This window comes from Podarcis muralis, chromosome 16 (assembly GCF_964188315.1).
Source record: "Podarcis muralis chromosome 16, rPodMur119.hap1.1, whole genome shotgun sequence".
NCBI lineage: Eukaryota > Metazoa > Chordata > Lepidosauria > Squamata > Lacertidae > Podarcis > Podarcis muralis.
In genome coordinates, this window is record NC_135670.1 from 615,775 (window position 1) to 642,748 (window position 26,974).

At 51.9% G+C, this 26,974-nt stretch overlaps 1 protein-coding gene across 1 annotated transcript; it reads left to right on the forward strand.

Moving 5' to 3' along the window:
* The first annotated feature begins 330 nt into the window (after nt 1-330).
* On the forward strand, nt 331-26,608 carry CASQ1 (calsequestrin 1). The gene is made up of 11 exons (XM_028710431.2): nt 331-1,011; nt 8,602-8,686; nt 10,963-11,063; nt 11,819-11,930; nt 15,294-15,367; nt 15,641-15,771; nt 19,480-19,525; nt 21,405-21,459; nt 23,073-23,173; nt 23,432-23,506; nt 25,397-26,608. Exons 1-11 carry the CDS (start codon nt 769-771, stop codon nt 25,556-25,558), a joined length of 1,185 nt encoding a protein of 394 aa, XP_028566264.2. The 5' UTR covers nt 331-768; the 3' UTR covers nt 25,559-26,608.
* Nucleotides 26,609-26,974: the final 366 nt, after the last annotated feature.

The following is a 26,974-nucleotide window of genomic DNA, read 5'->3' on the forward strand; positions in this document are numbered from 1 at the left end:
CCGACTCATCGTCTCTTATTTTTAGACCTCCTCCAAGCCTCCAGGCCTTCCCACCCGGCCTCACATACCTCCCCTCCGTCGCCCCCCCCTTCCTTAATATGGCAATAAGGAAAGGCCGTCAGATATCAGCCTTGGAGAGAGGGAGACCTGGCCAAGGTGAGGCCCTGGTAATAAACCAGAGGCAGGTGGTTCGGTCGGGCAGGTGAGGGTTCGGAGGCTCCCCATCCCGGGATGCAGGTGGCTGTTGTTCAGGGCGGGGGGCCCCCCATCTCCCATAGACATATATAGGCAGGGAGCAGAGGGGTGGGGTGTCTCTCGCGGGCAGTGCCAAATGCCTGGGGATAAGACAGCCCTCCATCTCCGGGGCACCTCCCCTCCCGGCTGCTTTTATGGGCTGCCCCTTGGTCCCTGCCTTTGCTTTTGACGCCCCTCGCCCCTCGGAGAGGTTGTCACCACCCTGACGGAGCCAGGCCCCCCTCAGCCAACTCTCCGGGCTGCCTGCCTGTGTCAGCAAAGAACCCAGACGTCCTTGCCCCCTGGAGCCCCTGCCCTGACAGCCGCCTTAAAGGCAAAGGTGGGAGAGGGGGAGGAAGGGAGGAGAAGAGGGCCACCTCTCCTTCCGCAGCCGTCTTCCAGGGGCCAGGTTGACTTTCTGCATTGCCGGGGGAAGGACGAAGGACCGGGGAGCCCAGAGGGACATCTCCGCTATTCAGTCTCCTTCTCTCCTCCTTCAGTTTGGGGCTTCCTCTCCCAGGAAGGTCAGGCAGGATGAAGTGGCTTGGGGTGGCCCTCGTGGCCTTGCTGCTGGCCGCTTTTGGCCCGCTGGGCCGGGGCGAAGACGGGCTGGATTTCCCCGAGTACGACGGCATCGACCGGGTCATCAACGTCAATGCCAAGAACTACAAGAACGTCCTGAAGAAGTACGAGATCCTGGCTCTGCTGTACCACGAGCCCATCGGGGACGACAAGGCATCCCAGAAGCAGTTTGAGCTGGAGGAGCTGATCTTGGAGGTAACGACCAGGGATGTGATGGAGGGAGGCGGCCGGCAGGGGGGGACAGGTGCCCCCCCAGGAAACTCTTGTCCCCAAACAGCCATTTAGCAAGGAAGGGCAGCAGGCAACTCAGGTTGTGGGAACGGGCGAGGTCAAAGAATTTCAGGAGCTTGGAGAACTCTGTGATTCCATCTCTGTACTTCTAGGGCTTGGGCGGTGCAGGGGCTGAGGGGGCCAAAGGGGCAGATGTCCCAGGCGTATCACATGGGGGGGTCCGTGCTGTAGATCGTGGGGGAGGCTACCCAAAAGCAACGGCATTCAGCTGGTTTGCTGAGTCCTCTGATTCCTGCCGTGTTCTGTGGGAATTTCTGCCATGACGAAACCTAGCCTTCTCCTCTCTGCCCCCACACCTGTTCCCTCCCCAAACCCCAATGATGGGTGCGATGCAACCCCCCTCATCTAATCCTTGCCCTGAATCCGTCTCAGGGGAGGAGTGTGGATGTGTGGAAGGAGTCGTGGAAGATCGGGGAGTGGGCAAAGAGGGGTTGTCCCTCGTGCCCTCCATGAATGGGGGCGCTGGGCCAAATCTTTGGGTTGATTGTTGCTGGGGATGTAATGCTGGAATCTGTGGAACTCCACTGCCTGAACCACCTTGCAAGGTTGTTGTTGTGGGGATTCCACGAGGAAGAGGGAGAACCACACATGCCACCTGGAGCTCCGTGGAGAGAAAAATATAGGATGCAAATGCAATAAATATATAATCATAAATCTGATTCATTGTGTGTCTGCCTTGTGAATGGAAGGCAGGGGCAGTAAACCTCTTTATTATTATTATTATTTCATAAGATTTATGTGCTGTTTCATTGTTTTAAATGGAAATGCTCAGGCAGTCCTTCCTGACGACCGTTTGCCCTCTGCAACCGGTCCAAGCTTAGGGCTACACCTTCACGTGCGATACACAAGCGTGTCCTTGACGTGCGCTGCCGCAATCGCGCCTCCGTGCAAATCTGGGGTGCAGAACCAGGCGAAAGAGATTGCCTCCCCCCAGGCCCAGATCCGCAGGAGCCCGCTCAGGGCTGCGTCTCCCTGTCCCAGACAGAGCGCCATGCGCTTCTCTCCCAAGAGAGGAGAGCAACAGCCAGGGCTAAAATTGCCATCTCCTTAATTGGCGCCTTCGGACGGCTGCAAGAACCTCCTCCTCCTCCTCTCCAGAAAGGCAGCCTTGGAATAGTTTCCTTAGGAATCTTGCCTGGGGGGCAGGAAAGCAGGGAGGGGGCCAAGGGCTGTCCAGGGAAGGGGGCGCAGCCAGCGCAGGTCACTGGAACTTTCTAAAAATGGCCCCAAGGAAGGAGGAGGGGGAAAGAGACACATTTCAGAGATGCTCTCCGTTCGGGAAGCGTCATTTTGGCATTCCTCAGACCGCAGCAACTTAGCCGGGGGGGGAGGTGTTGGGTGGCCCCAGGAGGGAAGGAGGGGGTGAGAAAAGGAGGTCAGTCAGAAGTGGGGACACTTAGGAACAGGAAACTGGGGGCCACCTGGCCTGCTGTGAAGCCAGAAGGGATCGGAAGGGTCTGGCTTAGTTTTGCAACAATGGGCCATTTAGAGACAGAGGCGGAATTCAATTAGGTGCACATCTTAATTCGGTTTCTCAACTGAATTCTCAGTTGCCAATTCACAACCTGAAAAGAAAGCGTCCTGTTGGAATTCGCTCTGCTCTGAATTTTGCGATAGGGTTTTTTCCAGCGAAAAACCACATTGACTGGGGTAAAAACCAGAGGAAGGAACGCAGAGAGGTAGTGTGGTGTAGTGGTCAAAGGGCTAGATGAAGACCTGGGAGAGCAGGGTTCAAATCCCCTCTTAGCCAGGAAGCTCCCTGGGAGACCTTAGGCCAATCACAGTCTCTCGGCCGAACCTACCTCACAGGGCTGTTGTGAGGATAAAATGGAGCGGGGAGGGCTATGTACAGCACCTTGAGCTCTCTGGAGGAAAGGTGGGATAATGATAATAATAACAGTAGTAATAATAATGTGCAGCAGAAATTCGCACTGAAATGGGGATGAATTTTCAGGCATTCTTTTTATTTTATTTTTTAACTGACATACTGAGGAGGAAATGTGAGGAACAGGAATTAAAACAGGAGAAAAATGGAAAAGTTATAGAAACCCAAACTGACAAGCTGCAGCGCCGGCGGCGCCCCACCTAGTGCTGTTTTGTACTCCCCAAGTGAAAAGGGTGGCTACTTTAAGACATCACACTCACCCAAAAAAGGACTAGAGACTACGCAGATTTGCATCCAATGTGCACATGCTAATGTAGCTATAATTTAAGAGCCTGGCTGCTGGATCAGGCCAAAGGGCTCCATCCAGTCCAGCCTCCTCTTCTCTTGGTGGTCAGCCAGGTGCTTTAAAGGGAAATCTGTAAGCAGGATCTGGGCGCAAGAGCAACTCTCCCCTCCTGTGGTTTTCCAGCAGCTGGGATCCAGAAGCAGGGCTGCCTCTGAGTGTGGAGAGCAGACCAGGAGCCACCGACGGCCCTCTTCTCCTCCTCCGTGAATTCCTCCATTGCTCTTTTAAAGCCATTCAAGTTGGTGGCTTCCTGTGGCAGGGAGTTCCACAGTTTAACTCTGTGCTGCCTGAAGGAGGACTTCCCAGTACGTTTCTGAGCGCAATTCAAAGTTGGTGCTGACCTTGAAAGCCCTCAACGGCCTCAAAGGCCCAGTAGACCTGAAGGAGCATCTCCACCCCCACCGTCCAGCCCGGACGCTGAGGTCCAGATCCGAGGGCCTTCTGGCGGTTCCCTCCCTGCGAGAAGCCAAGTTACAGGGAACCAGGCAGAGGGCCTTCTCGGTGGTGGCACCCGCCCTGTGGAACGCCCTCCCACCAGATGTCAAAGAGAATAATAACTACCAGACTTTTAGAAGACATCTGAAGGCAGCCCTGTTGAGGGAAGCTTTTAATGTTTGATGCATTACAGTATTTTAATATTTTTTTGGAAGCTGCCCAGAGTGGCTGGGGAAACCCAGCCAGATGGGCAGGGTACAAATAATAAATTATTATTATTATTATTATTATTATTATTATTATTATTATTATTATTATTAAAACTTTAATAGGGAGACAATGCACTTCACCCCAGGGATGACCAGGCTGCTGTCCAACTGCTGATCTGGGTTGAGGAGCAACATCAAGGGAAACACACACACACACGGCTGTCCCTCTTCTTCTTAGGGTCCCTTTATCTTTAAACGGGACTTGGACACACAGCCCTTCAAAGACAGGACACAGGGCCTCCCTCTCTAGGCTGCCTGGGGAGGAAGGGAAGGGTCTAAATTCATGGAATCGGAGATTCAGAAGGGACCGAAAGCATCTTCCAGCCCCCAGAAATGCACTAAATAATCGTCTTGGCCACAGGGCTTTCAGCTAGACGTGGATTGTACTGGCTGGGGTTTTTCTTCTCCCAAAGGTGCTTCAATGTATAAGCCCAGCGCTTCTGTCTCAGTCTAATCCATGGCCAGATTTCAAGGGTTTTTTTAAACCCTGCAAAAAAGCAGCAACCTTGCAGAACCTCACTGGTTGTGAGATGAGGCGAGGTGAGCGTTGTCCTTTGACACCAGATGGCATCTCCGATTCAGACAGGTCCCCGATGGAGCAAAGAAACAGGAGAGTGATGGTTAGGAGACTTTCTGGACACACAGGCAGCAGCCCCCAGGCGGCACCAGGGAGGAACACAGTGCGAATTCTGAGCAGTAGAGATCTAACTCCCCTTCATTGCAGCTTTGGGGGGCAAACAGGGACTAGGTGGGTCTTTCGTGGCTCTCAGACACTGGAAATCCCTGTGGCTGACATCTCCAGACAGAGGAGCATTGAGTGGCAGTCAGAGGCGATGCCTAATCCCATCTGACAAATTATATACTACTTAATTGCAATAATATCTAAGTGCGTACAAGGGATGGAACCCAGGGGAAATGGAATTGGCTAAAATTATTAAATCAGGCTTCAGTTAAATTGCTTGACATAGTTCATTCTTTTTACGTCGTCAGTAAGAATCAGGGACGTGGGTGGCACTGTGGTCTAAACCACAGAGCCTAGGGCTTGCCGATCAGAAGGTCGGCGGTTCGAATCCCCACAATGGGGTGAGCTCCCGTTGCTCGGTCCCTGCTCCTGCCAACCTAGCAGTTCGAAAGCACGTCAAAGTGCAAGTAGATCAATAGGTACCGCTCTGGCGGGAAGGTGAACGGCATTTCCGTGCACTGCTCTGATTCGCCAGAGTGGCTTAGTCATGCTGGCCACATGACCCGGAAGCTGTACGCCGGCTCCCTCGGCCAGTAAAGCGAGATGAGCGCCGCAACCCCAGAGTCGGTCACGACTGGACCGAACGGTCAGGGGTCCCTTTACCTTTTTAAGAACCAGAAGTTCAACAGGGAGAGTGGGCCAGTGTGACCTCGGCTAGAATTTAGGCCCACAAAGACAATTAGCTGTGGTTCCCGCAAGGGGTTGGAATACGATTCTAGGATTCTAGGAGCGCACACAGTGCATCTGAGTCACAGTCTCCCCCAAGAATCGCAGTGATTGGCCAAGGATGCAAGGGATCAGGTGGTCCTTGAAGTATCCTCATGAATTCACACAAGACCCTTGAACCTGGCCTGGTCACCTATGGGCAGCCTCCCATGGGAGCTGCATGCTGTGGGCAGACTGTCTCAACGCACTCTAGGTGCACAGATCTCACGGCAGCTTCAGACGCTGAGCTGGGCTCCTCAGGTCTTTGGAAAAGGACGCCCTCTCCTCCCCTGCCTGCCTTGAAGCCTTCTCCCCACAGAGAGACATTCCAAGACAGCTTCCGAATGTCGTCATTGCTTCCATCCCTAAATATTCTCCATTCCCTGGCACTATCCTTCAGAGCAGAAGGGCGATATTCATTCCGGCCAGGTTATTGGAGTCACCTTTAATAGGTTTCCCAGAACGAGGCCTGCAAGGCGGAGGCAGATCACCTCTGCCTGGGCTCTGGACAGGGCAGATGTATTCAAGAGACGGGGATCAAGAGATGGGGATCCCAAGGGTCATCTAGTCCAACCCTGTGCAAGGAGGGAATCACAGCTAAAGATGGCAATGCAAGCCCTGCTTAGACACCTCCAGAGTCCGCCCCCTTCTGAGAGAGACCCTTCCAGTGTCAATATGTTCTTACCCACAGAAAGTTCCTCCTAAAGCTGAGCCCCTTCCTGTAATTTGAATCTGTTGGTTTGGGTTCCACGGTTTGTTCCTGGCTATTCTTTGATTTCATGTAGCTCTGCTGCAGGGTAAAGTTGAGTTAATATTTTAATAATAATAATAATAATAATAATTTATTATTTATACCCCGCCCATCTGACTAGGCTTCCCCAGCCACTCTGGGCGGCTTCCAACCAAATATTAAAATACCATAATGCATCAAACATTAAAAGCTTCCCAGAACAGGGCTGCCTTCAGATGTCTTCTAAAAGTCCAGTAGTTGTTTTTCTCTTTGACATCTGGTGGGAGGGCGTTCCACAGGGCGGGTGCCACCACCGAGAAGGCCCTCTGCCTGGTTCCCTGTAACCTCACTTCTCGCAATGAGGGAACCGCCAGAAGGCCCTCAGAGCTGGACCTCAGTGTCCGGGCAGAACGATGGGGGTGGAGGTGCTCCTTCAGGTATACTGGACTTCAGATATACAAAAGACGTCTCAGGGAGCCAATGCTGGCCAAAGACATTTTCTGCCTGAAGCCCAGTGCTAGGTGGAGGGATCCAGTTGTCTGACTTGGCACTAAGTAGCTTCCTGTGCCCATCAAGCTTAGTGATGCCAACACCGGCTGGCAGCAGCTCTGCAGGGTTTCAGAAACAGGGGACATCCTACTGGATCCAGCCCAAGAGAGGCCTCCTAGCCCATCCTCCTGTCCTCTTCACAGTGGCCAAATGCCCCAGAGAACCTTGGAATTGAGGTAGACTGCATCTGAACCTGGAGGCTCCATCAGAACCTAAGAAGAACCCGGCTGCTGGATCAGGCCAGTGACCTGATCCTGTGCTCACAGTGGCCACCTAGATGTCTGCAGGAAGCCCCCAAGCAGAAGACGCCAGTCTCAAACCCCAACCCTATAAGGCTCTTTACATGGTTGCCCTTTTGGATTCTGAGCTGCCAAGTATTTGCAACATGTTCTCTGTTTGGGCGGATGCATCTGGGATCCAACACTTTCTGCCTTCAATATTTGTCAACCTTTCCGAGCTGATATTCCGCAGGATCCGCTATCCAGCATTTTGTGTTTGATGATAGCTGCCTTCCCACGGAATTAAGTGTTTGGAAACACTTGAAACCCTGGCAGATTTTTATCTTATTTTCATTTTTTCGCTAGTTGATTGCTAGTTAGTGGATATAGGACACTGGACACTGTGCCTGAAAGGAAAGTCCTGTTCTCCTTTTTAAAACAGGTGTCGAAACCGAACAACCAAATTTTGAATGGAGGGCAACTTTTTTAATTTTAGGGGGAAATTCAAACTTTTTAAAAAAAGCATCTTAGCTCAGTTTTTGCGATTTCTTACACACACACACACACACACACACACACACACCACAGCCCTATAATGTGACAATGCCCAAGCACGCCATGCCTCTGACCATGTGCAGAGTGTGTTTTGTGCACCCCTGAGTAACCAGCCCCTCCAGCCAAAACACACATCTGGGCCAGCCCGTGAGGCTTCCAAGTCAAGTGCTATGCGATTGCCAGACCTCCCTGAGCCCCAGAACCTGCCTGCTGAGAGCTTAAGCTCCCTGAGGAAGGTGGACTTGACAAGGCCGACCCATTTGCGGGAAGGGTGCCCTGCCTAGTTTCACAGCAAAGGCCCCAACCTTTCCCCTTTTCAGAAATTATGAGCAACTCTCGAACTTTGAGAAAGTGGTGTCACTGCATCAAGTACATCGATTTTGTTGAATTCGCTAAAAAGCTTTAATTGCTCAAGGTGGCTAACACCAATAAAATCACAGTAAAAACATAATAGGGGGGAAAGAGGGGGGGAACCAATTTAAAATGCAGATTAAAATGCAATTTAAAATGCAGCCTCATTTTAAAAGTAGCCCATAGATCAAGAGTATAAGGGGAGGGAAACATAAGGGTCAGACTGAGTCCAGACCAAAGGCCAGGCGGAACAGCTCTGTCTTGCAGGCCCTGTGGAAAGATGTCAAGTCCCGCAGGGCCCTGGTCCCTTGGGACAGAGCGTTCCACCAAGTCGGGGGCAGCGCTGAAAAGGCCCTGGCCCTAGTCGAGACCAATCTAACCACCTTGCGGCCCGGGATTTTGAATAAATGTTCAATTTATTGTCTTGAATTCTATTCTGTTTACCTTCCGGCTTGTGCAAACGGCTCCTTTTAAAGCATAGGTTTGGGGGATTTTTGGGAAAGAGTTCATGGGACCAAGAGGACAGATTTAGAGCCTCTGGAAAGCAGCACCTTCCACAGCTTGCAATGAAGACAAAAATCCAAAGAGGTGGCAAGTTTTTTCTGCAAAAAGCCAACACCCAGGCGCTTGTTCATTCCCATCTTCTCCCTCTTCTCTCTCTTTCTCTCTCTCTTCATCTGCCTGCCCTCCTGCTGACTCTTTCTCCTAGTTAGCAGCCCAAGTCCTGGAGGATAAAGGTGTGGGGTTTGGCCTGGTGGACGCAGAGAAGGATGCCGCAGTGGCCAAGAAATTAGGTAAGTGCCCGGCAGGGAGCAGAAGGGGGGCTGGCAATACCTCCTGGGGCAGGGAGGGTGGGCTGCAAGGCGCTGCTGGAAAACAGGGTGAGGTTTTGGGCTGGGTGGAGGGAGGTTTGCTGTGGACCAAAAGGGCATCCAGCTACCTTTCCCTCCAGGAGTAAGGCTACCAGATTTTTTCAATGAATCCTAAGATAAAGGGACCCCTGACCATTAGGTCCAGTCGTGGCTGACTCTGGGGTTGCGGCGCTCATCTCGCTTTATTGGCCAAGGGAGCCGGCGTACAGCTTCCGGGTCATGTGGCCAGCAGGACTAAGCCGCTTCTGGCGAACCAGAGCAGCGCACGGAAACGCCATTTACCTTCCTGCTGGAGCGGTACCTATTTATCTACTTGCACTGGTGTGCTTTCAAACTGCTAGGTTGGCAGGAGCAGGGACCAAGCAACGGGAGCTCACCCCGTCGCGGGGATTTGAACTGCCGACCTTCTGATTGGCAGGTCCTAGGCTCTGTGATTTAACCCACAGTGGCACCCATGTCCCTCAATTAATCCTAGGACACTTTAATTAATTAACTGCCTTTCAGAGTAGCCCCATCTCAACTTCTACTTGCGTGCAAGCAGGAGGGCAAGGGGATCCCTCAGCTGGGAAGCGAGGCTTCACACTGCCTTTTGGAGCAGCCCCATCCCAACTTCTACTTTTGTGCAAGCAGGAGGCAGCTGGGAAGGGAGGCTTCCCGTTGCCTAACTGAGAGACCCCTGATGCCTCCTGTAAGGCCTCCCTTCGCAGCTGAGAGATCCCTGCCCCCTCCTGTGAAGCCTCCCTTCACAACTGAGAGACCCCTGCCCGCTCCTGCTTGCACGCAAGTAGGAGTTGGGAGGCTGCTCCGATAGGCAGCATGAAGCCTCCCTTCCCAGCTGAGTTGCTGGGTCAGGGAAGGTGGAGGCAGCCCGGAAGCTGCGTCTTAGAGCCCCTGCACCACCGTCATATGGGGACTTCTGAGCAGCTCCTGAAGCCAGCCAGAGCCACCTGCTCCGGGCTGCTGAGACTGCCGCTGCTGCTGCATTTCCCGGGGACATTAGATGAAATCCGGGGACATTCCGGGGATGCAATTTGTCCAGGGACTTATTCGCAAATCTGGGGACTGTCCCCAGGAACAGGGACGCCTGGTAACCCTGTCCATGAGGGTCGCCATTTCTACACGTTCCAGAGTGGAAGAACATCAGCAACAGGCTGGACAACCAGGGGGGAGAAAGGAGGGAAGAAGGAAGAGCCATAGCTCAGTGCTAGAGCAGCTGTTCTGCATGTAGAACATCCTGGGTTCAATTCTGAACAGCATCTCCAGGTAGAAATCCCTGGTCCGTGCAGACAGTCCTGAGCTGGGCAGCTATACCTCTGAGAATCAAGGCAGCTTCCTATTTAAATCAACCTTTTCTTCAAAACCATGAGGCCTGGAAACTTGGCTTTGGTTTTAAAGGCTCAGCACGTGGACGATTTCTGCCTTGCATGCAGAAGGTGCCATGTTCCGTCCCCAGGGACATCTCCGAGTGGTGCTGGGGAAGAATGCCTGCCTGGAAACCCCAGGAGCTGCTGCCAGGCAGTGTAAGCAGTACTGAGCGAAAGGAGCCAAGGGTCTGGCTGGCAGGAGAAGGGAGGTTCCTGTGAAGTGTCAGTGGTGTGCCAACCACCAGGGGGCGGTAGAAGCTCAGAGATCCCTGCAGAACACCTTGAGCCATTCATATAAACAGGATTCTATCTCCACTGAGATGCTCGGGTGCTTTGTGGAATGAGAGAGATGAGTCCCTGACCCAGAGGCGGCTCTCAGCCTCAAGCAGCCTCTGCCAAGGTGGCGTCCTGCAGATGTTTTGGACTACAACTCCCATCAGCGCCTGATTTATGGCACAGTTTTCCCCAGCACAGGGCACCAAGCCAAGGGAAAACAAAACTGAGATGATCCAAAATTGAGAAGATCCATTTTGGGGCGGCAAATCTAGACCCCGCTCAAGGGCGCCATATTACCAAAGATTACCCCAAGCCCCTGAGCTGATGGGAATTGTAGTTTAGAAGTTTTGGAGGGTGCCCGGTGGGCAAAGAGTGGCCTAAAGTATGTGTCCCCGTGGTATATTCAAGGGTGAAATAAGCCCCCTTGTCCTCCAGCTCCTCTCTCTTTTTCTTTCCTCTGCCCCACATACCTTACAGCGGGGGGTTGGGCTAGATGACCGTTGGGGGTCCCTTCTCAAGCAACAGTTCTGTGATTCTATGTCTGTCTCCCCTGTGCAGGCCTGGGGGAAGAAGACAGTGTGTATGTGTTCAAGGATGATGAAATCATCGAGTACGACGGGGAGTTTTCTGCCGACACTTTGGTGGAGTTCATCCTCGATGTGAGTCCTGGGCCTCCTCTTGCCGCACTTTGCCCCACAACCTGCCCATATTGGCTCAAATGCCCCCTGCCTGTCGACGCCTAGGGGGGCCAGGGAGTCCTGCTCGCCTGGGTCAGGGGCAGAAAGGCGTGTTTGTGTGTGGACGGAACCCTAGAATCCTTTGCGTGGCTGGAACGTAACTCCGTGGCTCTGCACAGTTTGGCCTCCAAGCCCCTGGCCCCTGGAGGGTTGGTAATGAAGGAATGCGGCCCTTGAGCCCCACCCCACTGCAAAGCCTTAAACAGCCTGATGGCTGAACAAGTCCACCCTTCCTGTAGGAACTAGCCAGGTTCTGAAATTGTTGGGGAACAGCCTTGCTAAGGAGACCTGCTTCCCTTGCTCCCTTGCTAAAGCCACAGCACTTGGCTTGTTGGAGAAAAAATGCTCTGGTCTGATGAACAGTGCAAATAGCAGCCTTGGAAGGTCGTTGGCTTTCTTTCAATACAGCGGGTTGGACTAGATGACCCTGGGTGTCCCTTCCAACTCTGCAATTCCATGATTTTACGACCTTGAAAGTTGGTGGGTTCTCCTTCATTGGAGGTTTCTAAACAGAGTTTGAACGGCCACCTCTCAGGGCTTCTTTGGCTGTGATTCCTGCACCGCAGGGGCTGGACTAGATGACCTGTGGAGGTCCCTTCCAACTATGATTCTGTGATTTTGGTGCTGTGATACCAACGCCCTGATCCTTCCCTTTCTCCTTCTCTCTATCTCTCCAGGTGATGGAAGACCCAGTGGAGTTCATTGAAGGGGAACATGAGCTTGAGGCGTTTGAGAATGTTGAAGACGAGCCCAAACTGATCGGCTACTTCAAGAACGAAGACTCGGAACGTAGGTGCCTCTTTGGGCCAATGGGAAGGGGGGTGCTGGCCCCCCAAGAGGCTCTGCTGAAACACATCCCCTCCCCCAAACACAAACATGTGGGAATGTTCAGGGATGCAGGAGAGGATATATTGTTTGATTATAGCCTTTCCAACTTGTGTTAACAAGTTCACAATTTAGCAGAGTAACATTCCCCCTTTTAAACTCACAGCGGATGCGTTTGCTGAGGCTGACTAAAGCCTCTAGAATAACTGTTCTGGTATTTCCCCCTTATTACCTCATAAAAGATAAGACACGGCACAGCCTTCTATAAAAGTATAAAAAGAGTTTACTCACTCACATTCTGTTCACAATCGGATCCCAGAAGGCAGACTTAGCTTAGAAAAGTAACATATACCTGGAAACTATCTCATAAGGAGACAGTCCCTTTGTCCCAAGAGAGCATCTTTGGCTAAGCAGATGTTGCTTCTTCGATGCAAAGAGAGAGAGATGGCTGCCCTGCCCTGTGCTTTTGTCGTTACCTGCACAGGTGAGGCCACGCCCACCTCTAGTCACATGCAGAGGAAGCGTCTGTAACCTGAGGTACCACTGTATATAAAAACACAATTAAGCATTTAAAAAACTTCCCTATACAGGATTGTGTTCAGACGGCTCGGGGGTTGGATAACTCCATACGCACCAGTGAAAATAGGGATATCATACAATACCCTCCAACATTTTTCCAATGAAAATAGGGACAGCCTAAGGAAAAGTAGGGAACGCGGGTGGCGCTGTGGGTTAAACCACAGAGCCTAGGACTTGCAAGTCAGAAGGTTGGCAGTTCGAATCCCCGCGATGGGTTTGAGCTCCCGTTGCTCGATCCCTGCTCCTGCCCACCTAGCAGTTCGAAAGCACGTCAAAGTGCAAGTAGATAAATAGGCACTGCTCCGGCGGGAAGGTGAAGTGCAAGTACAGTGGTACCTCGGGTTACATACGCTTCAGGTTACATATGCTTCAGGTTACATACACTTCAGGTTACAGACTCTGCTAACCCAGAAATAGTGCTTCAGGTTAAGAACTTTGCTTCTGGATGAGAACAGAAATCGTGCGGCGGCGGCAGGAGGAGGCCCCATTACCTAAAGTGGTGCTTCAGGTTAAGAACAGTTTAAAGTTAAGAACGGACCTCAGGAATGAATTAAGTACTTAACCCAAGGTACCACTGTAGATAAATAGGTACCACTCCGGCGGGAAGGTAAATGGCGTTTCCGTGCGCTGTTCTGGTTCACCAGAAGCGGCTTAGTCCTGCTGGCCATATGACCCGGAAGCTGTACGCCGGCTCCCTCAGCCAGTAAAGCGAGATGAGTGCCACAAGCCCAGAGTCTGCCACGACTGGACCTAATGGTCAGGGGTCCCTTTACCTTTTAAGGAAAAGGAGGGCATTCCAGGATCAAATCAGAAACTGGGATGGTTTCTCTAAACCAGGGATGTCCCTGGAAAATAGGGAGACTGGGAGGGTCTGCTGCTTAAAGGAGTGAAGGAGATTCTGCCGCCTTCCGAGGGAGTCCTTTCCACTGCTCCAAGGTAGACTGCTCCTGCTCCTGGAGGGACTACTCCACCATTACAGATCTATCCTTATGTTGGTTCTGCAGCTGTGGCTTTTCTCCGGGAGAGACACAGCCCCAGATGAGACACGCAGTGCTGTGCATCTGCCGCCTTGCTGCGCGGGTGCTTTTTTAAGAAACAGAACGCAGCCCGGAGTTAAAAGTTTGCAGATTTGCGCTGATGCCTCTTGTGCTCCCAGACAGCTCCTGTCAGCCCCCCCCCCCCCCGTCTCCCGCCAGTCCCTGCTTCGGGGCCGGAAGCCCCACGACCAACTGACACCCGCATTAAACCAGCTTAACATGTCAGCCCTGTGACCCATCACGGCTCGGCGGAGAGGGAGAAGCGGCCGCTCTCTCGCCTGGGTTGAAAGCCTGGTGTGGGGACGCAGATCCTCTTTCAGGAAACCAGGATGGAGGGGCTGCGCTGGAGGGCCTGGTCTGGGGGCAAAGCTCTGCGGCTGGGCGGCTGATGGGGACAGGCAATTGCAGGACTTGAGAACTGGGAGGGCACAAGGTTCTTGCATTTATTGAAAGTTTGGGTCTAGGATGCTTCAAGGACTGCCTGGTCCAGGGGTTCCCAAGTCTTTGGGGGAACCCCCCCCCCCACACACACACAATGTCCTATAAACTCACCCCAATTCCCTGCCACTACCCTATAAGAAGCATTATTCATAATAATAATAATTTATTATTTGTACCCCGCCCATCTGGCTGGGTTTCCCCAGCCACTCTGGGTGGCTTCCAACAAAGATGAAAAATACATATTTTAATGTATTTTTCATCTTTGTTGGTCACACATTAAAAACTTCCCTGAACAGGGCTGCCTACAGATGTCTTCTAAAAGTCTGGTAGTTGTGTCAGAGGAGAGAGGGAAGGAAAGAAAGAGGGACAGAGGTCAATGTTGCCTCCGGCACCCCTGACCACCATTCAAGGCACCCCAGGGTAGCACGGCACACTGCTTAAAACCACTGCCTTAGTGGGACATGCAAACCGCTATTCTGCAAACCGCCTTGGCCCAGTATACATGAAGGAGCTTCTCCACCCCCATCGTTCTGCCCGGAGACCAGGGTCCATCTCCCAAGGGCCTTCTGGCAGTTCCCTCAGTGCGAGAAGCAAGGTTACAGGGAACCAGGCAGAGGGCCTTCTCGGTAGTGGCGCCCGCCCTGTGGAACGCCCTCCCACCAGATGTCAAAGAGAAAAATGACTACCTGACTACCAGAAAAGGGTGAGGGGCTGCCAGCTCTGCAGGCAAGGGGGGAGCTAACTGGGCTCCTGAGCCCCCCAGGGGTGCTGCAGAAAGAAGGCAGTTGGTTAAGGAAACTGTGGACTCAAAAAGGTTGAAAAACTCTGCAAAATTCAGCAATCCATTTCACATTTATTCAAAACCCGATTCAAATGATTTAATTTGCAAAATGGATGGACCAGGTCCTGTGAGACCAGCTTCCAAAGTCTGAGAGTCATTTATACCTCCAGTGATGCCCCCACCCTATTGGCTCTTAGCTCCCCCCACAGGTAACCCCACTCCCAGGTTCTTAGGGGTATTTGGCTACTATGAAAACAGGATGCTGGGGTAGAGGGGTGATTGAAGGGGCTGGAATAGAGGACCCCTGGGGTCCCAACTCTATGATGCTCCAATGGCCTGATCTTCTTATGTTCTGATCGTAGATATTAATAATAATATCAGCCCAAGGCAGGCAGGATCCCCTCACTCACACACACACCCAGCAGCCTTTCGGCCTTTGCCACCCCAGAAAACAAGGCGCTGCTGATCCCATTATCTCCCCCTTTCCAGATTTCAAGGCCTACGAAGACGCGGCGGAGGAGTTTCACCCCTACATCGATTTCTATGCCACCTTTGACAGCAAGGTACGTAGCTGGCCACAAACACCACCTCGCTTTTGCAGACAGTAGGGCAGCAAAGGATGTGCTCCTTGTGTCGGAAGGAAGCTTGCAAGTTGCAGCGGGGGGGGGGCATTGTGGCATGAGAAGTTAGGAGGGGGGCGGATTGCAAGTTTCCCAACAGGAGCAGCCAACGCACCTGAGAAACTGATTCCTGCGTTGCAGAGGGTTGGGCTAGATGACCGCTGGGGGTCCCTCTGCAATTCTAGGACTCCATTTCTCTCTTTCTCCCCATTGCAGGTTGCAAAGAAGTTGTCCCTGAAACTGAACGAGATCGATTACTATGAGCCTTTCATGGAGGAACCGGTCACGATCCCAGACAAACCCAACAGCGAGGAAGAAATTGTCCAGTTTTTGGAGGAGCACAAGAGGTGAAGAGAAATTGAGGAGGGGGGAGGGGGGAATTGGAGGAGGGGGGAGGGGGGAATTGGAGGAGGGGGAGGGCCCCCCCCAGCTTTCCTGGCTCTAGACAGAGACACACACACACAAATAAACACACACACACACACACACACACACACACACACACACTCCCCACTGAAACGGGCAATTCTTGCTCCGTCTCCCGGTTGACTGCTGTGGATGGGGAGGAGAGTCATCCGTTGCCATGGCAGCAGCAACACCAAAGTCCTTCTCCTGCTGCCATGGCAACGGCACATTTATTGGCTGAGATTCCAAGCCCCAAACGGAGAAGTCTTTGCAAACAGGGGCTGGGGGGCGGGGGAGGGAGAGATGCGTTCCGTTGGGCGGGGGGGGGGGGCGCAAAAGATGGCATTGCTGTCCATCACAAGCATCCCCCAGGCAGGCCTCTTGCCGTCAACACTGGCTGGCAGCAGCAGTCAGGCGGGGAGGGGGCCAGTCCCAGTCCTTACTTGGAGATGCTTTCGGGAATGGAAGGGACCTGTATGGTAGGAGTCCTTCCCGTTTATATGTGGAGAAGACGGCTGGGCCGGCTGCGGAGCTGGAGCATCGGGGAGGCGGCGTCCTGGGGGTCCCTTGAGGACAGCCAGCTGGTTTCTGGAGCTCTGGCGCCCGGCGGAGGTTCCTGAGCTGCGGTCCCTGCACTGCGCGACCCTCGGGGTCTCTTCCACATCCTCCACCCTGCAATTGTGCCAGAGGAATAGCCCCCCCGGGGGGGGGCGAACGGGGAATGAGGCAAAATGGCAACCAGTCGCCCTGGGGATGTTTCAGAAGCCCATGCATGCCAAAGACCTAGGAGAAAAATCCCCTCTCAAATCATCCCCTCTCTTCCCCCCAACTGCCACCCTCACCGCCGCCAGGGCGCTTATGGGGAGGCCTACCCCCCACCCAAGCTCTCCTCTGCTCTGCTGCAGATGTTTCCGCTGACCCTAATCCGCTGGGATTAACCGGGAGGTTTCCTAACCCCAATCCCTCTCCTCCCAGGGGACCTCAGCCCTGGCACAAACAGGGCGCATTTTGTGGCATAAATGCCCTTCTCTGTCCTGGGGAGGGGAGCGGGGTGGTGTCCCTCGCTTTTGGGGGAAGGAGGCCCTGCACCCCTTTCCCCCTCCTCATTTTGGGGGTGCTGTTGATGCGCTTCGTGCCCCTGTTTCTCAGGCACTCCCCCCGCCCCCCCCCATGGCATCTCCATCCAGCTGCTTCTAACATCGGGCCGACGAGGGGCTGTGCGGTTGCTATGGCAGCCTGGCCTTTGCGATTCGCTCACGGGACCGGATTAGGCCTGTTTTGCACAGCGATGCTTCTCCGGCTCTCATCCTTGGCATTATCCCTGAACCTCGCTCTGACCCCAAACTGACTCCCCCTTGGCTACCTGCGTCAAAAGGATTTGCTCAGGCTTCTAAGGCTGCGCACACACCCAAACGCGTTTTAAAAGCACGTTTTGCGGGTATGGGGTCTTTGGTGAGAATATAAGGAGAGGCTGGCGGCTGGATCAGGCCAAAGGGGGCTCATCGGGTCCAGACTCCTGTTCCCACAGTGGCCGAATAGATGCCCTAAAGGGAAATCCGTAAGCAGGACTCGAACACAAGATCAACTCCCCCCCCCCCCAGCAACTTGTGCTCAGAAGTATCTCTGCCTCTGACTGAGGAGGCAGAGTACAGCCATCCTGGCTTGGAGCCACAAATCGTCTCCTCCTCCATAAATTTGTCTCCTCCTCTTTTAAAGCCATCCAGATTTCTGGGCGTTGTGGCAGGGAGTTCCACAGGTTAACTATGTGCAGCATGAAGAAGGACTTTTCTTTTATCAGTTCTGAGTCTTCTGACACTCAGCTTGATTGGATGCCCCACCCCCCCAGCACTGGTGTTATGGGTGGGGGGTTGCAGAAGAAGAAGAGAAGAGTTTGGATTTGATATCCCGCCTTTCACTCCCTTTAAGGAGTCTCACAGCGGCTCACATTCTCCTTTCCCTTCCTCCCCCACAACAAACACTCTGTGAGGTGAGTGGGGCTGAGAGACTTCAGAGAAGCGTGACTGGCCCAAGTGTGACTCCTCTGCATGTGGAGGAGCAGAGACGCGAACCCGGTTCCCCAGATTACAAGTCTACCGCTCTTAACCACTACACTAGACTGGCTCTCCCCTCCATCCACTTCCTCCAGGCCATGTATAAAACCATAGAATTGTAGGGAGGGACCCTGATGGTCATCTAGTCCATGGGTCAGCAAACTAAGGCCCAGGGGGCGGATCTGGCCCAATCGCCTTCTAAATCCGGTCTGCGGATGGTCCAGGAATCAGTGTGTTTTCACATGAGTAGAATGTACCCTTTTATTTAAAATGCATCACTGGGTTATTTGTGGGGCATAGGAATGCGTTCATTTTTATTATTTTTTTCAAAATATAGTCTGGCCCCCCCACAAGGTCTGAGGGACAGTGGTCCGTCCCCCCCCCCCAAAAAAAAGTTTGCTGCCCCCTGAAATTTCTAGTCCAACCCCCTGTGATGCATTAATTTTACCCGTGCTGGCCCACCCATGAGGCAAGTTGAGGCAAGCGCCTCAGGCAGCAGAATCCACTGGGGCAGCAGATCCAGTCTCCAAGGGATGCAGTGGCTGCCGCTGCTGTTGCTGCTGCCTCCTTAGCACCCCTCCCCTGTCCACCTCTGCTGCAATATCTCAGCCAATAGGAGGCACTGGGGGTCTCCTTCAACCCTTGCAAATGATGTACATCTTTATCCCCCACCTGTCCCTGTCTTCACTCGCCAGTGTGGTGTAGTGGTTAAGAGCGGTGGACTCGTAATCTGGTGAACCGGGTTCGTGTCTCCGCTCCTCCACCTGCAGCTGCTGGGTGACCTTGGGCCAGTCACACTTCTCTGAAGTCTCTCAGCCTCACTCACCTCACAGTGTGTTTGTTGTGGGGGAGGAAGGGAAAGGAGAATGTTAGCCGCTTTGAGACTCCTTAAAAGGTAAAGGGACCCCTGACCATTAGGTCCAGTCGTGGCCGACTCTGGGGTTGCGACGCTCATCTCGCTTTATTGGCCGAGGGAGCCGGCGTACAGCTTCCGGGTCATGTGGCCAGCATGACTAAGCCGCTTCTGGCGAACCAGAGCAGCGCACGGAAACGCCGTTTACCTTCCTGCCGGAGCGGTACCTATTGATCTACTTGCACTTTGGCATTCTTTCGAACTGCTAGGTTGGCAGGAGCAGGGACTGAGCAATGGGAGCTCACCCCGTCGCGGGGATTTGAACCGCCGACCTTCCGATCGGCAAGCCCAAGAGACTTGGTGGTTTAGACCACAGCGCCACCCGTGTCCCTATATAACCGCTGAGTTGTGGCTTCTTCTCTCCCCTCCCATGGCTCATTTTTGGTCTTCTCCAAACTCGCATGCATAGCCTAACCAAACAGCTTTCCGGTCCGGCAAAGGTCTTCTCCACCCACTCACAGCCCCAGGATTTTTGCTGACATCTGCAGATTGGGTTAACTGAAAGATGAGGATCTGATGGTTCCTTCTGATGATTAACAGGATTTTGCAAGGCAGCGTTGGAGGGGATCTTACAGGATTTCAACAGAAGCTCCACTGAAGATCATTAGTACCAGGAGCCTTGAAGAAGTTTGTGTGTGTTTCCCCCTCTTCCTCAAACTCTTTCTTCTGCCCCTCTTGTCTTACAGGCCCACACTGAGGAAGCTCCAGCCAGAAAGCATGTATGAGACTTGGGTACGTCTAGGGGAACCCCGGGGGGGGGGGGAGGGAGAAAGAGGAAAGCCTCTGGAATTCTCTGCCTCCAAACCTGTCCCTGGATTTTGGAGTTTCGGGTTTCCTGGAGTGCTTCTGCAGATGTGTTGCTGATGCTCCTCACCCCCCCCCCCTTAGCTGGAAGCAGAAATAATGTGAGGGTTTCAGACAGCATTTATATCATGCAGCAATGCCCTTCCCTGTGGCCAAGATCTTTCTAACAATGTCTGCTCACAAGTATAAACAGAACTGTTTTTCTGTTAAGGAGTTGGGTGGAATTGAGCAAGACGTATGAGTGATTCAGTATTCCACCAGCTGCCTAACTCCCCCACAGGTGAGAAAACGGACAGGGGGCAATTCAGAGAATACTGTATTTTTCGCCCTATAGGATGCACTTTCCCCCCTCCAAAAATGAAGGGGAAATGTGTGTGCGTCCTATAGGGCGAATGCAGGCTTTTGCTGAAACCTGGAGAGTGAAGGGGTCGGTGCGCACTGACCCCTCTCGCTCTCCAGGCTTCAGGAAGCTATCCGCTAGCCGTGGGAGACGCAGCTCTCCCACGGCTAGCGGAGAGCTTGCCTGCACCCAGAAGCTTGGGGCACGCTGAGCTCAACGCGCCCCAAGCTTCGGGCTTCGCGCAGCGCTCCGCTAGCCGTGGGAGAGCCGCACGAAGTCAGCTTGCAGATAGCAGCCTGTTCTGGGGGCTAGGGTTGGGGGAAGCTCGGGCTTCCCCCGCCCCCGCCCTGCACCGTGGGGGAAATAATTTTTTTCCCTTTATTTCCCCCCCAAAAAACTAGGTGCGTCCTATGGGCCGGTGCGTCCTATGGGGCGAAAAATATGGTATATTTTCAAGGGGAAATTGACCACTAATTCCCCCAGCCAGTACAAATACCGAACTTTATTTGGTTTTGTAATTTTATGATGATTTTAATGATCTCATCGTATGGCCCCATGCTATTTGTTTAATGAGCTGGAAACTGAGAAATACCAAGATGTCTCTGTATTTTTGTGACTTTTGTTTTCTCTGTGTGTTTGCCTTTCTTCCGCCGCTACACCACCAAGGTGCATTGATAAAACACGGTGATCTTGAGGCCATTGTAAGCGAGTTGCCCGCAGCCTCGTTCATTCAGAAAAACGTATACCTGGCCACCCCACCCAGCTATTCACCAAGCGGCCTCACCATAAATAATTCACCCTGGTGCAAACAGCACAAAAGCAGCAACTTTGTGCAAACTGATACTGCTGTGTTGGCCAGCTGAAAATGACCAACTTCCTTTTGTTCTGAACTCATGGACATTCGTTCCAGCTCTCCCTTCGCCCTACGGACGTAGGTGACCAAACCTTCCGGAAGGTCGTCATCAAGTTGCAGACGTGTCCCTCGAAAAATCTCCCTGTTGTTGTGGGAAAGTGCCCTTCACCAAGGAGTTTTTCCGCGAAGGAGAGCTGCACTTGAGAGTCACTGTGAAGAGCACCGAGTGGCTAGTGCCTGGGATGTCACCGATTCCTCTGCATGCTCCTGCACAACCTGCGTTCCTTGCAGCAGGAATTGCATAGGGGAGTTGCCATGGGGCCTTGTGGTCAGTGTCTTTACCAGTGGTAAGACAGACGCCACAAGCTGGGAGAATTCTGACATAAACAAAAACGGGAGCTGAAATTGCGAATGTTTGGTGGAAATTGGTCCGGCAAATACGGGAACAGAGCTTCAAGTCCTAGTCGGGATTTGAACTCTGATCTCCCAGGTCCTCTAACCTCCACACCACATTGACTCTTGAAACAAGGCAGAACAGAAAGCTATGCTTTCTTACATCCCCTGCTAGTGAGTAACATATATATATATATATCCGTCTCCCTCTGTCCCTGCAGGAGGATGATATAGATGGCATCCATATTGTCGCTTTTGCAGAGGAAGACGACCCCGGTGAGTTGCCCCTACAAAGAACTGAGATATGAGCTTCATGGCCACGGGGGGGGGGGGGGGGAGGCGGGCTTGCCTGCAGTCTCCATTCTCTTCCCCAATGGTTATTTCCCCATCTTTCCACATCTACAGTAACTAAAAAACCAGGAAAGGAACGTGTTAATATTACATCAGAAGGGGGCATTCAAAACATATAATAAAAACACATCCAAACTAGCAATTGAAAGAAACTGAGGAAGAACTAAGAGAGTTCATGCTCCATTGTGCTGTCTGGAACAGAATTAAAATAGTATAGAAGCTGATTGTCGTCTTACCCTTGACAGACATCCTCAGCAGAGAGTGTTTGCCCACATTCCAGAGCTACAATACAGAGATAATATATTTATATTTGCCAGTAGCCAACCAAGTTTTCCCTGGCTTACACTACAGTCCCTCAAAACAGGATAATTAAAAAGGTTAGCCTTTGGGTTCCTTTAACAGAGCAGCTGAACCAGCAATGGGTCTTGCCTTCTGCATCTCCAGAAACACAAAACTTTAGCTTGCTGTGAGTACAAAGGGAGCACTCGTCCCACACCCTGAATTTAAAGCACTCTTATTCCACTTTAACATCATGGCTTCCCCCAAAAAGCCTTGTCATGTGGCGAAAGAGTACTCTAAGCCCGTGGCATGGATGTGGAAACCGCAGCAGCCTTCCTAGAGAGGAAATGATTTTGATGGAGAAGTTTGATAAAATCTATCAAGCGATTCTCCTGCCCGTAACTGGGGCAGATTTTGCCATGAGACTCTTTTGATTCCTGCCGTCTCTCTGTTATCATACTGGAGCCCCATGGATGCCTCGTGGGGAGGGAGGAGCCATGAAACTGGGTTGAAATGGTGACTCTGTTTAGGAAGGGCAGGAGAGGGATGGGGTGGGCCTTGATTTGTGGGAGGAGGCCTTGGCACAGGAAAGCTGGTGAACACTGACAGACCTCTGTGGGAATGTTCAGGAATGCAGGAGAGGATATATTGTTTGACTATAGCCTTTCCAACTTGTGTTAACAAGTTCACAATTTAGCAGAGTAACATTCCCCCTTTTAAACTCACAGCGGATGCATTTGCTGAGGCTGACTAAAGCCTCTAGAATAACTGTTCTGGTATTTTCCCCTTATTCCCTCATAAAAGATAAGACACGACACAGTCTTCTATAAAAGTATAAAAAGAGTTTACTCACTCACATTCTGTTCACGATCGGATCCCAGAAGGCAGACTTAGCTTAGAAAAGTAACACATACGCCTGGAAACTATCTCATAAGGAGACAGTCTCTCTGTCCTCTCTTGGCTGGAAGCATCTTTGGCTAAGCAGATGTTGCTTCTTCAACACATGTAGTCATAGAGAGAGAGATGGCTGCCCTGCCCTGTGCTTTTGTCGTTACCTGCACAGGTGAGGCCACACCCACCTCTAGTCACATGCAGAGGAAGTCTGTCCCAGCCCAGAAGGAAACAGGAAGTTGACCTGCTGCCTGGACAAACATTCCTCCCCATGTGTAAACATGTTCACTCTAGGAAGGTTGTACTTGACTGCTCTTGCGTTTCACATCCCACAACCTCCCTCTCTCCTCAACACTTTCTGCCCACAGATGGTTATGAGTTCCTGGAAATCCTGAAGGACGTTGCCCAAGACAACACAGACAACCCAGACCTCAGTATCATCTGGATCGACCCCGAAGACTTTCCACTGGTGAACAGGCAATTGTGCTCTTTAGCGGGGGTGGGGGGGTGGCTGTCAAGGACACCATGGCTTGTTCTTGCTGCTATGGCCGCCACCAACGCCCCCCTAAGTTGGATTAGACCCATTTCTTGGAAGAAAGCCACTATCAATGGCTGGTGTCCCCACAACCACTTTGTGTCCCCACTCACCCTCCACAAAATCGGACGCTGCGCATGCCTGGAAGTCTTTGTGGACCCTCATTCCCTGTTCCCTCTTTCTCTCTCTCAGCTGATCCCCTACTGGGAGAAGACTTTCGACATTGACCTGTCCAGGCCTCAGATTGGCGTCGTCAACGTAACGGACGTAAGTGACCACAGGCACAGGAGAGGCGGGCACCTCTGCCACTGTTGCGAAGCTGAAACTGGGTGCACATGCCTCTTGAGAACAACGCCTTTGTAGAATTTGTAGGGAAGTGTTTCTGAATTCCCAGGTGGGAAATTCAGCAGTTGTATGGCAAACAAGAGGGACGCAGGTGGCGCTGTGGGTTAAACCACAGAGCCTAGGACTTGCCGATCAGAAGGTGGGCGGTTTGAATCCCCGCGCCGAGGTGAGCTCCCGTTGCTCGGTCCCTGCTCCTGCCCACCTAGCAGTTCGAAAGCAAGTGCAAGTAGATAAATAGGTACCGCTCTGGCAGGAAGGTAAACGGTGTTTTCGTGCGCTGCTCTGGTTCGCCAGAAGCGGCTTAGTCCTGCTGGTCACATGACCCAGAAGTTATACGCCGGCTCCCTTGGCCAGTAAAGTGAGATGAGTGCCGCAACCCCAGAGTCGGCCATGACTGGACCTAATGGTCAGGGGTCCCTTTACCTTTATGGCAAACAAGCTATGGACACCCCCTGTTTCTGGAAACCCTCACAAAATAAAATCCCCAATTCACAATGAAGCAACATTTTAAGGTTCCTGCCTTCAAGCCCTCTCCCCTTCTTTCAGATAGCTCTGTTATAGACAGCGAGGGGGTCAAGATGTCCATGTAGGCAGTGGGTGGGAAGTTATGGGGGAAATGTTATCTGAGAAAGAGCCCTTGAGCCATCTCAGTCACCTACTGTGTGTTCCCTTGAACCCAGGGATGAATCAAACACAAAGAGTTTTGTGATTCCTGCAATGCTGGGGGTTGGACTAGATGGCCCCATGGGGTGCTTTGCAACTCTATAGTTCTGCGAATCTATGAATTTTTTCACAGTCTTGGGAAAGCTCAGGGGTGGGGGTGGGGTAATCAAAATGTCATACACATTTTACCCCCAAAAAATATCCTTCACTATATCCTATGTCCTTTTTTATATTCAGAACAGATACAGTGGTACCTTGGTTCTCAAACTTAATCCGTTCCGGAAGTCCGTTCCAAAACCAAAGCGTTCCAAAACGAAGGCATTCTTTCCCATAGAAAGTAATGCAAAATGGATTAATCTGTTCCAGACTTTTAAAAACAACCTCCCTAAAACAGCAATTTAACATGGATTTTACTATTGAACAAGACCATTGATCCATAAAATGAAAGCAATAAACAATGTACTGCAGTCACACAATCAATCAATCAATCAGTAGCTGAACTGGGTTCCACACAGTCACAGAAACAAACAAAAAGAGCCGCAGAAACAAAAACGCAAAATAAATCGCAGAAACAGACAGACCTCAGCGTATCATTCAAAATGGAAGTGTGGCACTCAAATCGGAAGCGTAACACTCAAAATGGAGCATGATCGGCTTCCGAAAAAAGTTCTCTTACTTCCAGGTTTACAGTGTTCCAAGTTGTATGAGTATCAAGGCATTTGAGAACCACTGTAAATGTAAAGTATTTAACCTGCACTTATTATTATTATTATTATTATTATTAGTATTATTAATTTGTACCCCAGCCACTCTGGGCGGCTTCCAAGAAAGACAAAAAATACACTAAAATGTCACACATTAAAACCTTCCCTATACAGGGCTGCCTTCAGATGTCTTCTAAAAGTCTGGTAGTTGTTTATCTCTTTGACATATGGTGGGAGGGCGTTCCGCAGGGCGGGTGCCACCACCAAGAAGGCCCTCTGCCTGGTTCCCTGTAACTTTGCTTCTCGCAATGAGGGAACCGTCAGAAGGCCCTCGGATCTGGACCTCAGTGTCCGGGTTGAATGATGGGGGTGGAGACGCTCCTTCAGAACATCACAAATCAATAGGATGATCTCCACCTGAATTTTACATCCCCCCCCCCCCCAGGCTGACAGCATATGGCTGGAGATGGACGACGAGGATGACCTGCCATCCACAGAGGAGTTGGAAGACTGGATTGAGGATGTGCTGGAAGGAGAGATCAACACGGAAGACGACGACGACGATGACGATGATGACGATGACGACGATGATGACGATGACGACTAGAGGCTCCCGTTCTTCGTGGAAGGCGGACCCTGCCTGTTGAGGTCCACCTGTGTCACACCTGTCCCCAGAGTGTCCCTCAGGGGGCCACAGTGCCAGGCGCCTCTGGCCGACGCGAAATTCAACGCTTTGCCACCAGACCCTAGCAAGAACGTATTTTTATATTGATCCTATTTAAGTCAAGGGCCCCCACCCTGTGCTGAACCCCACGTGTTTCCCCCCCCCCCAGGGACCCCGCTCTGCCCTCTGGCAGTGCAGGGGTGGTTGTTGGTGCTGACCCCTCCCTCCCCTTTCCGCACTAGGCTCGCCAGGTGTCCTTCAGGCACCTAAGGATGCTGTTCCTGGATGGACCATCAGTTTTCCCTGGGATGTTAAGCCCAGCTCAGGTTTTCCAGGGTGGATCCCAGAAACGGGCGAGGCTCTTTGCCTGTTCCTAACCCTCAGCATCCTGGTTTATCAGGGCACTTGATGGACCCCCCCCCCAACTCAGCACAGGCAGAGATGTGTGTGACCCAAGCCTAAGTGTTGTCGGCCCAGTGAATTTCCCATCATGCCTCTCTCTCTCTGTGCTTCCTCTGTGATGTCCACTCTGATTGGCAGGGGCTGTCCAGGCAGGGAATCTTTTCCCAGCCCTTCCTGGCGATGTCACGGGGGGGGGGTTGAAACCTGGGACCTTCTGGACGCAGAGCAGATGCCTTATTTACCATCTCTTCCCAAATTCCCTGCCTTTCCACCAATGCCTTCCTCTTCCTCACTAGTCCCCGTCTTCTTTGATAGCATCTCTCTTGGACTTTGCTAAATCTGCCACTCACTCTGCTCTAAGTTTCCGTCAGGAAACACCTCCCCGAATCATTTCATCAGTTAAACTGAAGTGGGAGGGCAGAGATCAGCCAATAACATTGGGGGGGGGGGGAGGTTGGATAGAAACAAATGTAATTCCTGGGCTTTGGAGATGAATATATTTGGGCTAAAACTGTCTTGTTAATATTTCGGGAGCGGGGAGACAATCGGGTGGGGGGATAACACAACCTGTTCAGCACTCAGTGGGGGTGACACAATGTACAATTTGTATATTTTTCAACAACTTTGTACAGATCAACCAAAGCGATTAAAAAAAAATCAAATAACAATGCTGGTGAGATATTATTTTCTGCCCGCCACCGCTACCCTTCTCCCCCACCCCCCAAAATTCTCATAACGATGATGGCATATCAGTTATTATGGAGAGCAGGGGCTCAAAGTCCCGAAGGCAAAAAGCACCAAGGAAAGGAATTAATCCTGGATGATGATGATAATAATAATAATAATAATAATAATAATAATAATAATAATAATAATTTATTTGTACCCCACCCATCTGGCTGGGTTTCCCCAGCCACTCTGGGCGGCTTCCATAGAAATAAAAAATACACTAAAATA

What these genes read in the sequence shown, in the direction of transcription:
- CASQ1 (XM_028710431.2), top strand. Translation starts at nt 769, where the DNA reads ATGAAGTGGCTTGGGGTGGCCCTCGTGGCCTTGCTGCTGGCCGCTTTT. An exon ending in TGGAGGAGCTGATCTTGGAG is followed by an intron (nt 1,012 to 8,601) that starts GTAACGACCAGG and finishes TCTTTCTCCTAG; the next exon opens with TTAGCAGCCCAAGTCCTGGA. An exon ending in GCGTCGTCAACGTAACGGAC is followed by an intron (nt 23,507 to 25,396) that starts GTAAGTGACCAC and finishes CCCCCCCCCCAG; the next exon opens with GCTGACAGCATATGGCTGGA.